Raw genomic sequence first — 16,290 nt, 5'->3', positions numbered from 1 at the left:
CTACAGAACTGTTTTTACGCCTTTACTTCCCTTTAAGCTTCATTAGCGGGAATCATCTTGCTGATGTTCTGGCACAATTAGATGTCACTCCTGGGTGGAATTGTTTTCAGGTTCTAGGAATGCTGATATGTTATTCCTGGCAGAACCCGTAATGGAAATCTATGACCGAGCGAGACTCTGATATTTTTTTTCTGCTATGTAACAGCAGGTAATTAGTACTTCTCCGGGTGAAAACAGATCCTTTCTGCAAAGGGAAACTGTGACGTGCAAGTTTCAGAGCCTACAACAAGGACATACGGGGTAAAAAAAATGAATACCTTATAAACTTGGTGTGACCAAATTGGGCGTGTGCCCCATTCAGACTGGCACTGACCATCTGACAAGGCAGAGTGGTAACACCCAGGTTGTAAATTTAGTCTTACATTTCCAGGAGGAATAATAGAGGAACAGCACAAGGCAGAATTATGTGGAGAAGATTTTCCAGCATTGTTACTTCATCGGGGATCCAAGAATCTACTAAAACACATGTCTGGTCCTCTGTAAAGGCTGCATGGCGATTTTACGCGCAGAGATTACCTCCTTTGCAATTGTGTTATTGTCGCTAATGTAACCTATGGAGGCGTAAGCAACCGCAAGGACATGTGATTTCAAGCACCTACAGGTTTACAGTAGCGATAGCAACAAAGTGCATAAAGCCAGCATGTCAATGGTGCCGCTAGCATCGGGCATCCAGTGGGCACAGCCTGTATGGCACTAATTTTTGGGTGCAACTTTAGTTATTATACATTAATATTTGGGGATGTTGTGCAACACAAAAAGTACAGTAAAAGCAGACAGGGCAGCAGCGCGTTTGTGTAAAAGGTAGGGAGGATGCTGAAGAGGGAGGAGCCAACGATGTCTGGCTAGTAAACTCTGCTGGAAGAAGTCTTCATGATGGTCTGGGCCAGATTGAAAAGACATCAAAATTGAACAAGTAATGTCACCTGTGAGTCACTGAATTTAATTTACTGTAAATCACTTGTATCCTGTATAGACCTGGTATCTATCACTGTATGGGGGTATTATACGTCATTAGATTACGGTTACTGAATACAAACTGCTATACGAAAAAGTAGGGTGTCACTATGTAGCAGTAATAGTAGTGGTCATGGTGTGGCGGTAATATTTAGGCCTTGCATAATGATTTTTTTTCTTTTACTTAATATGTATGGTAACATTGTTGAGCCACCATTTAGAGGTAACGATAATGGTCATGGTGTGGCGGTATTATATAGGCCTTGTACAGTGGTATTAGTTTTTGTATAGTGGTTTTTATTCGGCAACAGTATGGTAGGATTATTGAGCCACTATGTAGGGGTAACTGGAGTGGTCATGGTGTTGTGGTATTATTTAAGCCCTGTATAGTCAGAATAACGGTAACATTATTTTTTGAATATTGCGTTTTGTCCGGCAACAGTGTGGAGGTAATATTTGATCACTGTACAGCGGTAATATTTGGACCTCATATAGAGGTATTTTTTGGTAACTACTGGTATGCAAATCTTGATGTTGACAAGCGTACACCTTGTTTTTTGTACCTCTGATCTTCTAGGACCCGGACCAAGCCCCAGCACCATGAAATCCAGGCTTAAGGAAGTCTACAGTGTCCATCTGGTCTAAGTTTATAGATGTCCATATATTATAAATGTGAGAGGAAGCGGCTGCCATTAGGATATACAGAACTAATTTAATTTGTGTGCTCCGCACGTGCACATCTCAGTCACGACAGCTGTGAGTCCTCGGGGTTAATTTAAAGACACATAAGTCCTGATAGGAGGAGAGTGCATTTCCCTTCCTCAAGCAAGACTGAAAATAGCACCACTGGGATTTTATGATTTCTTAAGGATCAACAGAAACAAGAAATTGCCAAAGGTCAAACTTGAATTACCGGTGTCTTTTTTCAACCACAAGACGTATGTATCAGTGGAACAAGACGTGTGATATCGCTGGATGGGTCCTCGCTGCTGGAGCGAGACATTGCTAAGAGTCAGCGGTTCTTCAGGTGAAGGGCAATGCATCAGTATAGGAGGAAGACGCCAAACACCTACAGCCATCCTGTGTGCGGAATAACAAGCAACATCACTAAGGCTGGAGGTACTCTGTGCCTCCTGGCGCCATAATTATACCGGTTCCTAATAAACTGATGATCTGTCAAGTTGGTAGAAAAAAAATATATCTATCGCAACTTTCCTGACTGGTCCACTACAGTAAATGCTTATAATTCTGGCGCATCTTTTCTTAGCACATTCTAATGCGGTGTTCCTCTGTTACCATGCCCCTTTTCTATAGGGTATGCATATATACAGTTCGCATTAATTGCTTGGGGATGATAACATCCGGTAAGACTTTTCCAGGAGGAATAACAGGGGGACAACACAAGGCAGAATTCAAAGAAAAAGTGCATCGGCATTGTTTTTTTTTTTCCAATGAGGAATGCAAGTATTTACTGAAACAGTCAGGAGACTTGGGGTTGTCCCACCAAAACAATCTACAGGATAGGCTGCCTGTCCACGGGCGTTTTTGCATTGTGTTACCCGCAGCGATAATCTGGATGCGGGGAAGGCAGTGCACGTTTTCCATAGCGTTGCTATGGAAAGGGCAACCCCACCTGTCCACAAGCGGAGAATCCTAGTGATTCTTCGCTCGCGACCGGCAAATTGCAGCATGCTGCGAATTGCCGCGATTCTCTGCGGTGAGCCTGTCAGATAGGCTGACCAGCGGAGATCTGTCTACCGGCTCCTGGGCAGCGGCTCCCGCGGTGGGATATCGCAACGCCCATGGACAGGGGGCCATAAGTGTCTGATCTGTGGAGGACTGACCCCTGGGACTCCCAAAATCTTCCCATACAAATGAAGCTGTGATCACACGTGTCAATCCAACCATCTATATGGACTACAAGAAATATGCTCCTCTTAGACAGCACGATTGTCGTCTACACAAGCGAATGAGCCAGTGACGTAATCACGAGGTCGTTTGCACTCGTGCAACCTGTTTAAACAAGCAGATTGACCGTTGACTCGTTCGATGAGAAAGGAATGTGAAACCCGGAACCAATGTGGAACATTGAATGAAAAGTGTTTAAACGGAACGTGCCAACGGTCATTATGTGTCCTGCAGAAACGGATTCTCGTTAGTCGTCGGCTCGAGTTCAGACAGATTATCGTTCCCTAGTTTGAAGGATAATCGTCCCTTGTAAACGCACTTTTACTCGAGTACAAGTAGTTGGCGATCTCCAGCAGTCCCATAGAGGCGATGGAGCGTTACGGCACTCGCTCAATTCCTACGGGAAGACCTGTGATCCCCCATTCTAGTGAGAGTCTTAAGGTCAGACCTCCACTGATCAGACACTTATCACCCATCTTGTTGGTAGGTGTAAAGTAGTTATGGTGGGACAGCCCCTTTAAGCAATGGCGAGAAGAAACTAACTTGTCGTAATTAACAAAAACAATTTAAAAAAAAATACACAATTTCAGTGAGAGGGGATGACTAGCAGCAGCATCACAAGGCGCTGACCTCCGACTAAGAAGTAGTTGGTGAAGTCACCGCTACATCGGCACCTGTTCCTCCCATGTGTCATGGCTTACAGCAACTTTCTCCTAACGTAAGCAGTTGTACGGCTCAGAATAATCAGATTACAGAGCTTGGAGTGAGAAGGGTTAACAACGTGCAGCGGCTCAGACTCCTATTTATACCACTATGAAGCCTCCATTACAGGTGCCCTCACCCCAGAAGTGGGCATCATAACCCACCCGGCCAGGAACTGCACTGTGTGTGTTGACCCACTGAAGACCTCTGACCAGAAGACATTCTACCATATTAGTATCTGGGTAAGGCCTTCACCCTCACACACTACTGGCAAGGTCATTGGCATGCCAGTGGTTGCCAGTTTATGGCTGCTGAAAAACTATAACTCCCAGCATGCCGGTAGCCATGGAACTGTACAGGGTGGACCACGGAAAAGTAGGCCGCACCACAGTCTTAAGAAAGCTGTCTCTGCTGCCCATAGCAAGCAGTCAGAGGGCAGCTTTCATTTTACCTCAGCAGTTTCAAAAATAGCAACCAATCGCAGTGCAGCTTTCATTTTACCTCAGTGGTATAAGAAATGAAAGCTGCGCTGTGATTGGTTGCTATGGGTAACCAAGATTTTCTTTTGGACAGCTATCTTAAGAGTGTGGTGCGGCCTACTTCTCAGTGGCCCAGCCTACAGTTTTATAACAGGTTGTCAACCACCGCCCCCAGCTATGGCCACATGCTGGCATTGCCATGTTGGGTGAAGCCCCTTAGTCTCTATAGCAGCATTCAGACACCTGACTCATAGACCAGCTGCTGATTCGGCCTCGGCAGTTGTTGCTTATTAGTCACACTGAAGACCATTTACTTGTACACAAGATCCATTGTTACCTCTGGTAACGGCTGCCGTGTAGACCTGGTCATAAGCTGCCCAGAGATGCGCAATAGCTGGTGCCTCCGGTTGAAATGTGAACACTATGGAGGACAGAGCCGACTTTTGGTGCGCAAATACATAGAGAATGTTCTATTTTCTTTGCATGCGCAAAATACGGAAATGTGAATTAACCCATTGAAATCAATGGGTTCTATTCTCTGCGTATTATGCTCACAAAATCCTATAAAAAGCACAGTAGAAAAAGACTACTAATCTGCGCCATATTTGTCACGGATCTTTTTTTTTTGTCCCGTCAATGGGCAAAATCGGAACGTAATATATCTTACATGTCACTTCTTGACGCAGATCTGCACACAGATGTTGCCCGTGGGCAGGGCAAAATCCACGACAGATCAGCTGTGAATTAGGCGGATTCCATGGCGACATCCACCGCGTGATCACCACCCTTCCAGTGTGCGCACACATCGCCGTTTTGCCGCAGATTTTGTTGCAGATTTCACGCTTTCAACTGAATTAAAATTGAAGTGGTGAAATCTGCTTCAGATCTGCTGTGTGTGAACAGACCCCTAGGCCCTCCTCACACTGATAACGCTCCTTTATAAGCAACTCCCCATGAGAAAGCTGCCGTTTTTTACTCTTTTTTTTGAGGCAGAACTTGCCGCGGAAATTCCACGGCGATTCCGTTGTGCCAACGTCCCCTAGGATGCTTCACATGTAGCAGTTTGGAATTTCTGCAGTGGACAATTTGCACCAAAATTCACTTAAAATGTCAAAATCCACACCGCAATTGAAGGTGTAAAGTCTGCTGCGGATCTGCGGCAAAATCCACATCCAGTGCGCAAAATTTAAGAGGTTTTGATGTGGATTTAGTGCTGATTTTTTGTCGCCACCAATTCCACTCTATGTGAACAGACCTTTAGCATATATTACCAGGTATCCCAAGAATGGCGCACCCCGAATGCTCCATATGTAAGGGGCAGCGGCGTCCAATCAGAGGGAGAATGATCTCCCTCTGCTGCATGAAAGCAGTGGTGGTCCCACATCAGATACACGATCAGACATTTATCCCCTTTCCCAGGGTAGGGGATACATTTTTTTTTTGTGGAAAAACCCCTTTAAACTGACCATACACGTGAAATAGCTGGCAGGCGACTGCTCATAGCGGCCATGTTTTCCGGCGGCACTATAAATAAGATAAAGAGCGGAATCTCCCATTGGCAAAAAACCCCGCAGCATGGTGAAATCCAACGTCCCCGATCCCTCTTGATCTTAGCCAAATATCTGCTGTCACCGGACACTTACAAAAGAGATCATCGATGGATCCCAAGGATCTACGCCTCTGCTGATCATCGCGAGTATGCCAGTTTAATGGCGCTTTTAGATAAAACGAATATTCTTAAAAAAAAAAAAAAGCGCGCCAATGACGAACGACAAACCAGAATCGCTCACTTTTCATTCAATTGCTTATTGCAGGCGAAAAAAATCATCGTAGGCGCATTCGCTTATCGTTGTGTTTAAACAGCGCTCATTTAGTCAGTCAGCCACTTATACAGTAAACTAAACAATTCTCCTTTGAACGAGCCAACGATGTATCTACCTATATAAACGAGCCGCGCCCGCGAACCGGCTAGCGGTGACATCACGTGCTGCTTCATACGAGAATTGGCTCATCTAAAAAGCACCCAAAACGCTGCTACACCCCAATGACGTTAGATTTTTAAAGGTTGGTGATGAGATAAATGGCATCCAGTGCCAGAAATGTAATGTCTAAGCACAGATGTACGCTGTTTGAAGCATCGCAACCATTATGTCTGATGTGTCAAGAACAGGGTGGGCAAGGGAAAAGTAGGCTGGCACCACACTCTTATGAAAGCGGTCTAAAAGAAAATCTATCTGTTGCCCATAGCAACCAATCACAGTGCAGCTTTTATTTCTTATACTGCTGAGGTAAAATGAAAGCTGCGCTGTGATTGGTTGCTATGGGCAAGACAGATTTTCTTATAGCCAGCTTTCACAAGAGTGCGGTGCCAGGATACTTTTTCGTGGCTCACTCTGTACCATGAATGTTGGTATGCTCAACGCCAAAGGGGAGGAGGGCGGCTGCCATCTTCAGGGCCGCTCATCCCAGAGAAGGGGGAAGTTTTAATCCTCTTATCAGATCGGTCTATCTTAATGCCTATAATGTCCCTTGTGTGTGGGCAACTTTTGGCTGCTTACCACCACAGAGGTGTACGATGCCACAGAATATGTTGGCACCATATGACTAGTGAGTAATAAATAAAGCTTGACATTTAACACTACAGCTGCACCCGGACAGTCACTTATAAATAGGGCACTGAAACATTAACAGCTGTATGCTGCCATTATCACGCATTAGCCTCCCTCCCTGTGCCACCCATGCCAAGCTCCCATGGCACATACAACCAACAATTAACACTTGCGCCCAGGTAATGCCACGATTACATCCGATGATATAGAATGAACAAGAGACAAAACTGCAAATGCCACGCACAGCCGCCTCTTACCTGTGTGTCCTGTACATTGGAATGACTGTGCCCTGCCATACAGACCCTGGGTGCCCGTTTCTATGCCAGCCCAGCAAGCTGAGTCCAGGGTAAGCAGTGCCCATGGAGCCATGGTGTGATTTGCCCTCTGCTGCCAGGGAAGATGCCGAACTCCCCATCTGTGTGTCCCGATGTGATAGAACTTATCCCGGGCTAGATCCGAGACAGACAAGCAGAGAGTGCCAAAAGGTGTTAGAGGGCATCAGACAGACAGGGAGAGAGTGAGAGCTAACACAGGGAGGGCACAGCTGTCAGGGAGGGAGGGACGGACATTAGGAGAGAAGGGAGGGTGGGTGAAGGAGGGCACCAGGCTGAAGGAATCACCTTTAGGGAAAGAGGGAGGGAAGGAGAAGAGAGAGAAGTGAGAAGAGAATACGCAGGATAGACTGTAGCGAGGAGGATGCCAGCTCTGGCGCTGCCAGCTATACGTGTGATGCCGACTCAAGGTATTTACTCCACATGTTGTTACAGGATGACGGAAGGGAAAGACTCGCAACTTGTCTTTCAGCATTCACAAGCAATTAAAAGCGCTGACACATTGTTACGTCACTGATCACATAAGTAAACGGCTTAAACTTGGATTTCATTGGTCGCACTTCGACCTATAAAAGGGTGTGTAAACCCGCAGCGATGTGCAAGAGACCGTTTCCTGGAATGTAACTACTTGGAAGCAACATGGCGGTATTATTCTGACACAGATATTACACCTATATTCAACACAACCCATAGCCAAAGCGGGAGACAACGGCTAATGCCCATCATTACAGTGCCCATAAATTGCGCCACCCTGAATGGCATTTGAAGCCTCAGTTAGGGTATGTTCAAAGGCCAGAACTGTGGCGGAACTTTCTGTATGAATTCCACCTAAAAAAAAAATAAAATAATCAAATAAAAAACAAAAACATGGGGCAAAATCTACATGTGAAGTTTGCAATTTTCCATATTGGAATTCCGCATGTGTATTTTGCTTATTGACAATCTGTGTGCCGACCCGTGTAACCTGCCGCAGAATTCTGGCAGCAGATTTTCCACTATAGACTTAATCAAACCCCCCCACACACACACACACACACACACACACACACAAGTTCTTTCTTGCTTGCTTCTTCCAGTCGTCACTGAATATATGGTATTCTGTTCATGAACCAGGAGGTTCAGGATGAGCAGTGGTATGCTGATTTGTGACCACCAACATAACGGTTTATGGTGGTCACTAATGGGCTTAGAACCTGCATATACATCTTTTTAAGGCGATGGCTTGGCTGACTACCAACAGCCAGGCTCCTGCTATAACTACCAAGAAGAGAGAAACCTCAGATCCTGTCAGTTTAACCCCTTACATGCCATAATAATAATAATAATCTTTATTTGTATAGCGCCAACATATTCCGCAGCGCTTACATAGACAGGGGAAATACAGAAAGACAAAAGTACAAAAAATTACAGAACCACGGTTACAATCGTAATCAGCTGATGGAAACAATAGGGGTGAGGGTCCTGCTCCAACGAGCTTACATACTACAAGTAATGGGGTGATACAGAAGGTAAAATGGCTGGAGGTGTGCACAGTATTGCGTGCTGGAGAGTGAGGGATGCTATATACAGACAACAGTCAGACATTTAGCTATGCGACGGCAGGATCAATATGACTACAGGAGCGGTTTATGATGGCTAGCAGGGATTGCAGTCAGTAGGTCAGGGAGCATGTTATCAGGCGGTGTACAGAAGGGTTTGTTTAGGGAATGCGGTATGCATCCCTGAAGAGGTGCGTCTTTAGAGCACGCCTGAAGTTTTTCGAGTCCTGGATTGCCCGGATGTTCTTTGGTAGTGCGTTCCAGAGGACCGGTGCTGCTCTGGAGAAGTCTTGGAGGCGGGAGTGAGAAGTTCGAATTAGAGGGGTGTGCAGTCTAGTTTTGTTTGCCAAGCGGAGAGCCCGGGCTGGGTGATGGATTGAGATGAGGGAGGCGATATAGGGGGGCGCTGCACTGTGGAGGGCTTTGTGGATGAAGGTAATAAGTTTAAATTGAATTCTGTATTTAACTGGCAGCCAGTGCAGTGACTGGCACAGGGCAGAGGCGTCCGAGTAGCGGCTGGACAGGAAGATGAGCCTGGCTGCCGCATTCAGGATGGATTGGAGAGGGTAGAGTCTGGTGCAGGGGAGGCCGATCAGCAATGAGTTGCAATAGTCGAGCCGTGAGTGGATGCGGGCAACAACAAGCGTTTTCAGCGTGTCTATGGTGAGAAAGGAGCGGATTCTTGAGATGTTCTTTAGGTGCAGCCGACATGTTCGGGCCACTGACTGGATGTAGGGAGTAAATGAGAGATCTGAGTCGAATATGACCCCAAGGCAGCGGGCATGTTGTCTAGGAGTTATGGTGACGCCACACACTGAGATGGAGATGTCAGGAGGAGGTCGGTTGGTGGAAGGAGGAAACACCAGTAAGTCAGTTTTAGAGAGGTTTAGTTTTAGGTAGAGAGAGGACATGGTGTTAGAGACAGCAGACAGACAGTTGGTGATGTTTTGGAGGAAAGGTGCAGAGATGTCACGGGAAGAGGTGTATAACTGGGTGTCATCAGCATAGAGGTGGTATTGGGGGCCAAAGCTCCTGATGGTTTGTCCAACAGGGGCTGTGTAGATAGAGAAAAGGAGGGGGCCAAGGACCGAGCCTTGGGGGACCCCAACAGCAAGGGGAAGAGAAGGAGAGGTAGAGCCAGCAAAGGAGACACTGAAAAAGCGGTCAGATAGGTAGGAGGAGAACCAGGAGAGAGCAGTGTCCTTTAGGCCGATGGAGCGAAGCATACTGAGGAGGAGTTTGTGGTCAACTGTGTCAAATGCTGCAGAGAGATCGAGGAGGATCAGTAGGGAGTAGTCACCCCTCGATTTGGCTGACAGTAGGTCGTTTGATACCCTTGTAAGGGCAGTTTCTGTGGAGTGTTGGGGTCGGAAGCCAGACTGTAGGGGGTCGAGGAGAGAGTTCTCTGATAGATAGCTTACAAGGCAGGAGTAAACCAGCCGTTCTAGTAATTTGGAGATGAAGGGAAGGTTTGAGATGGGTCGGTAATTGGCAACGTCAGTTGCGTCAAGAGTCGGCTTCTTTAGCAATGGGGATATGATGGCATGTTTGAAAGAAGAGGGAAAGATGCCAGAGGCCAGAGAGGGGTTGAATATAGTGGTGAGATGCGAGATGACCACTGGGGAGAGGGATCGGAGGAGGTGTGAGGGGAGAGGGTCGCTAGCGCAGGTGGTGGGGCAAGCAGAGAAGAGCAGTTTGGAGACTTCTTCCTCTGTTGCTGGTCTGAGTACAGACAGTGAGCAGGAGCTAGCTGCAGTGCTGACAAGACTAAGGTCAGGGCTAGTCTGGGATTGGGAGGTTATTTCTTGACGGATGCCATAATAAATATTACCAGCAGCATGTAAGCAGGATGACAGGATGGAAGGGGATGTCACCCATTGGCACCCACAGTGCGATTACAAGGTACCAATACAAGCCTAAAGTTATACGTTTAGTGGAATGCACTTAATGGAATCCTAGTGATCAAACAAGCCAATCTTCAAGTCCCTTCAAAGACTTAAAAATGGCATAAAAAAAAGTTAAGTAAAGTTTAATTTAAAAAGGAAAAAAAAAAAATCCAGTGTAACCCACGAAAACCAATTTTAAAGGAACCCCCCCCCCCCCTTCCTCGCACTCCCCCAGAAAAAACTACCACATAATAAGAATTACTGACTTCGTAACAACTCAGAATATTAAATATTTTATTTATTGCGCAGGGTGAATGAGTTTAACAAGTAATACCGTAATTGCCATTTATCTTTTGTTCACCTCCCAAAAAATGAAATCTAAAGCAATCCAAAAGTCCCACGTACATCAGACCAGTACCAATGAAAACTACAACTCTTCCTGCAAAAAACAAGACCTCCTAGGCCGGATAACACAGCTGAATGCGGAATCCGCGGCGGATTCCAGCTATGAGCGCCGCCGTGACGCTGCATACGGCCACGTAATTGTATTGCGTATAACCACGTACCTAAAGCCCAAACGCAACGGAATTGTGTATGAACTGCGGGTATATCTACGACCATGGAGCACAATGGGCTCTAGGTCACGGATATTCACTGTAAAATAGAACATGCTGTGTTCTATTTTCTGTGAGCGGATTCCGCCCCGCTAATGTATAGCGGCTATATATTCCAATGATCATATGATCGCATAGTCCGCAATTTAAATCCGGTTGTGCGAGACCGGCCTTACAGATCCACTGGCGGAAAAATAAAAATGTTATGTGTTTTAGAATGTGCCGATTCAGATTCAATTGTTTTTCTTAAAACAAAACAAAAAACGCAATTGATTTCCGCTTGTGCGCGGGAAAAACCGCTTTTCCATAGCATGTTATGGGCAGTATTTGCTGCGGAATCCGGAGGCGGATGATGGCTCTAGATTCCGCAATTCAAATCCAGCCGCGTACCGCCGGACGCAAGGTGTTTTTAGACGAAATGATTATCGTTAAAAAAAATCATTTAAAGCGAAGGTCAGCGATAACCGCTCAGTCTAAATGCACGCCAACGACCGAACGACGAATGAGCACTGATTGCTTTTTGTTTATTTTATGCAGGCATAAAAACCATCGTCGGCTCGTTCGCTTACTGTTCGGTTTAACCAGCGCGCGTTCAGTCGTTCTCAGTCACTTACACAGCGAATGTGAACGACTTCTCCTCTGAACGAGCCAACGATGTATCTGCGGTATAAACGGGCTGCGCGAACGAGCTAGCGAGACCAATAGGGCTTCTTTTACCGCAAGATGAGCAGCTTTGAAGAACTTAATTCCCCCAGATAACCCCGATCACAGCGATGACTAGAAGGAGCCAGAAAAACACATATGGTCTCATAAGTGTGCTGTCCTGTCTCTCCCTCATGCTTTACACTGCAGCCCCAATTGTTCAGCCTGGATGCGGTGTATAAGTACAGTTATGGCACAAGCTAATCAGGAAGGTAGGGTAGTTTCATATGGGCGAGCGCGATATCACTGAGAAAATTGCGGCAAAAATCACGTCCTTGTTCCCCCAATTTCTGCACATCAGTGCTGGTTTTTTTGCTCAAAAACATGGCTATCGCTTGCAATTTTTTAGCATGGAAGTCAATTGAAAAACGTGAAGATGGGACATGCTGGGCAACAACGCATGAGAAGGAAACTATTGGAAATCATTGGTTTCATAATTCTCCGTTTTTACACACATCGCCCGTGTGAAACTACCCTGAGTGTATGCCAGCTACTGACAGTAGTACCGCTCCCCAAATCTTCAGATGTGCCAGCGCTGCTTACATGAAGCGCCCTGCTGACGGTTCCTCTTTAAGACTTTAGCAGACAGTATTTGCAGGAAGTATTACGCTGTATGTACACAGCGGCTGGCATTAGGTCTGCAAACACGCAGATCAAATGCACCCGTCCTACAGAGTGGGCACCAACTGTGAGAATGCCCGCGGCAGCCTTATTATGCTGAACTAAAACAGTGTCCTGTTCTAATGTCAACTGCCATGGGAAAGGAAAATGCCAACACCAGCAGGAGAAGAACTGGGCGCTTGGCATTACCCCCGATAGAAGAGTGACAGGAGCTGGCATGGCTGGAGACGTTACTGCAAGTGCTGGTCTGCAGCCGAGGTGCCTCTTCCATACAGATGCCAGGGAATAGATGAACACAGAGCATCGCACTAATACTAGCGGATACCGAGAGTCCAGTCCTATAGGTGTATGGAGGTCCACCCCTATAGCAGCACCTACATACTGCCAGCTTCATGGCCACTTTTATGACATTGAAATTCATTGTTTTTCAGAAACAGCACCGCTCCTAATCCTAGGCTGAGTCCGGTACTGCGGCAGATTCTCAATTAAGTGAGTACTGCAATACCAGAAACATCCTATGGACAAAAGAGGTGCTGTTTCTGGGGGGGATGTTAAGGGTGCTTCTAAGGCGGTATTCACATGGCACCGTTCGCCACAGAATCCGCGCCGAATCCTGCATCAAAATTGCATCCTATTGATTTGATTGTGAATCTGCGCTTTAGTTTATTTGGCTTTTTTGATAGATTTGAAGTCCGTGCCACAGAAAACAAAAAAAGTGGCGCGTGACTTCTTGACATGCCTTTCCGCACGCAGATTAGCCCCATTTAATGAGGCTTTGGCTGTATTCACATTTGTGTTGGGGCTTTTCATTTTCATTTTGCCTGTTTGTTAGGTTTTTGGATTGAAAAAACAGAATTCAACATTTCAGTTTTCCCCCCCAAAACGGCACTCATTGAGTTTTCAAAAAGATAAAAGTACAGAAAGCTGTCCGTTTGCTTCCATTAGGTCCGCAGCGCCATTTGTTCTGTTACCTGGAAACAGAACGGAATGGCACCTGAACGAGTCCAGCGCGGAGGAGCGTCCATTCGGGGCTCGTAAACCTCACTTGCACTTCCTGGCCGGGAAGGGTCATTACAAGTGAGTGAATAGGTCAGAACTCGTAGTACGGACCCCTGACCGCACTTTGTGTCTTCTCGTAGCGCATTTCTTCCGGCTAAGAGGCACAGATGTTGTCTTATAGTTCAGGCTCCAGTCCGTTACATAGGGGATCGGGATTGCCAGACACATCTGTACGGGATCCATCAGCAGCGACGATAAGTAATCATAAAAGCTAAAAAACGATATATTGTTGAGGACTAAAATGTCCTCCGCTGGGTTACTACCCAGCAGGGACTGCCGCGGGGCCAACTTGCAGCAAACAGTTGGCATTGCCCTACTCGGGCATATGACCAGTATGACATTACCCCTTTAAAGAGCACTTGCCATCTTTCCCGTCGTGTCTGTTTTAGTAACACCTTATACCCCCTATGAAATCATTTTGGAGCACCTTTTCTCTGCATTGCACCGTCCCTCTGTTATTCCTCCTGCAAGTGTGTGAATACATTGGTAACTGGGCAGTACCATTTCCCTGCAGAGTCAGCACCGATTGGCCAATGTTAGACTGTGTAGACACTCCGCTAGAAGGCAACACCCAGCAGTCCATTCATAGATTTCAAGGAGGAACAACAGAGGAACTAGGCAACACAGAAAAGATACTCCAGAATTGTTAATTCATGACAAATACAATTAAGGAACAGAGCTGACACCCTATTTAACCTCTTCATTAGCATAAGTACCCAGTGCCAAGATGAGCCACTGATAGGATAATTACACTGGATGATCGTTAGTTGCCAACTGCTTGCTGATGGTTTCCAGGTAGCGCAGTAATTGTTTCCACACTGCAGAAAGTAGAAAAGCTTCATTGTCCGCCTCCAGAACGCAGAAGAGGCCGCAAGCCAGAGGATACGGGAATACTACAGTAAAGCCCCTTGTACACGGGGCGATCATCCTGCAAATCGCTCATTAGATCAAGCTCCCATCACCTGCCCTAACAGCATCATAAGCCATTTTATGGTGCTTCAGCAAAGTGACAGACTCCTTTTAAAAGTCACACCCTCCCTTGGCTGCTGCAGAACCTCTTCATGAAGAGTAAGGAAAGCCTTACGTGAAACTTTGCCTAAGGTTGGTCTCACATGAACGAGTCTGATTCCGCATTCGCAAGCCCGCAGCTAAATTCGGCTATGACTGTGGCCGGCGATCCAGCATATTTTCTTTTCCGGCACAGCGGATGACCGCGCCATTGGTCATGCTCAGTACAGGCGATGATGCAGGTACCTGAGGCCTATCCGCAATGTCAACTGTGGACGGGCCGCGGGTCAGACGGCTTCCATTGACTTCAATGGAAGCCGTCTGTGCGGAGTCCGCACACAAATAGAACACGCTGCGATTTTAAATCTGCTTGTGGAAGCCGCAATCGCTGTCCGCTCATCTGAATTTTTTTTAATGCGAGCGGAATACCGCGGATCGTCCGCGCGGGTGAAGATCACGGTTTCACAATCGAAATCCGGTTGCGTGAGACCGGCCTTACTTGGTGGAAAAAAGATAGTTCTGCCGCAACTGTGGGATTATAATAAGTAGATATCCCAACAGTTTTAGACTGTCCGATAATCCGAAAAGCATTCGGTCCCACTGGAGCCAGAACGTCTGATAATCTGGCGCTTTCTTATAGCACAGCTTTGCAATGGATTATCAGAAGAGCTGGAAAAAGGCCAGGCAAAAAAATAAAACGATCAGACCATCCGGAGTTTATAGGTGAAGATAAAGTCTTGTGAAATGTGCCGATTAATCATTGGCGCGAAAACGAATGATCTGCGAGACGGGAGATCCATCAGCAATCAGTAAACTGGATATACTGGAATGTAATTATATCAGTTTCTAGGAAGAGCCGGGTGACAACCAACGCCACATTTACAACGGTTGTCACCCAGCCTTATTGGGATGGGTACTGCTATACCGGGCAGACGGCTGTTATCACTCCGGTGCCAGGGTTCATCCCATGTGGGCAGTTCAAGGCATCCGGCACATCAGTTTAGACGCCGGATGTCTCCATGCGTTGGAAAGAGAAACGTTGTATGTGGCATTTATCTACCCGGCTATGGATGCTTCATCGGTGCAAAAAGTGCACCAAAAATGCATCAGTTGTGCCCGGTTCGGGCATGGAAATACTGGCTAGATATAACCGACGAGTCTATGGCCTCAGGTCTACAAGCGGATTATTGCTGCGGAATCCGGAGCGGGCGTACGCCTCCAGATACCACAGCAATTACCCTCCATAGCATGCTATGGTAAAGTGATTCTTCGTGTACACAAGCGGACAGCAATTGCGGTTTCTGTTCACGGTTCCCGCACGGACGGCTTCCATTGAGGTCAATGGAAGCCATCTGTGGGAAGAGCAATAAAAATCTGTACTGCGCATGTGCGCCAGCACGATGGCTGGCACGTCCGCAGCACAACAGAAAGAAGACACGGACAGGAATGCAGGGTCGCCGGCCATGGGCAGATTCCCTGTGGGATTCCCCATGCATGCCGTGGAGATGAGGCCTAAGAAAATCCTCAACGCCACAATGAGCCCAGTATGCAGTAATATCATAATGTGGCTGTCGCAAAGCTACAACTCCCAACATGCCAGATGCTGACAACAACTTATAGTAATGCACCCACATGAAGGCAGGGCATCCAAACTGTCTGGGCACTAGGTGACATGGCAGAGGGAATCCCTGCCTGCTGCACCCTACACGTCTACAGTCCGTGGGTAGTGTTACCGGCAACAGTAATCTTATAGGGTGGTCCAAAGGTATGGAAACACCCGAATAAATAGAAAATGGTCGTTGGGAACGCCATCCTGTG

General features: G+C 46.7%; 1 protein-coding gene across 4 annotated transcripts in view; it reads right to left on the bottom strand.

Annotated features, from left to right (window-relative positions):
- Nucleotides 1-16,290, bottom strand: part of CAPN15 (calpain 15) — a 61,070-nt gene that overhangs the window by 38,061 nt on the left and 6,719 nt on the right. Inside the window, exon 1 of one of the 4 annotated variants that reach the window (XM_066576517.1) lies at nt 6,970-7,462. The exons of 2 other annotated variants lie outside the window; for them this stretch is intronic. In XM_066576517.1, coding sequence (XP_066432614.1) covers nt 6,970-7,127 — 158 coding nt within the window. In that variant the 5' untranslated portion in view covers nt 7,128-7,462. Of the gene's footprint in view, nt 1-6,969; nt 7,463-16,290 lie in introns of those variants that run through there. One more of the 4 variants, XM_066576518.1, reaches the window with a different exon arrangement.

Source organism: Eleutherodactylus coqui, chromosome 8 (assembly GCF_035609145.1).
Source record: "Eleutherodactylus coqui strain aEleCoq1 chromosome 8, aEleCoq1.hap1, whole genome shotgun sequence".
NCBI lineage: Eukaryota > Metazoa > Chordata > Amphibia > Anura > Eleutherodactylidae > Eleutherodactylus > Eleutherodactylus coqui.
The sequence above is the reverse complement of the archived record's forward strand: the minus strand, read 5'-3'. Positions and strand labels throughout refer to the sequence as shown.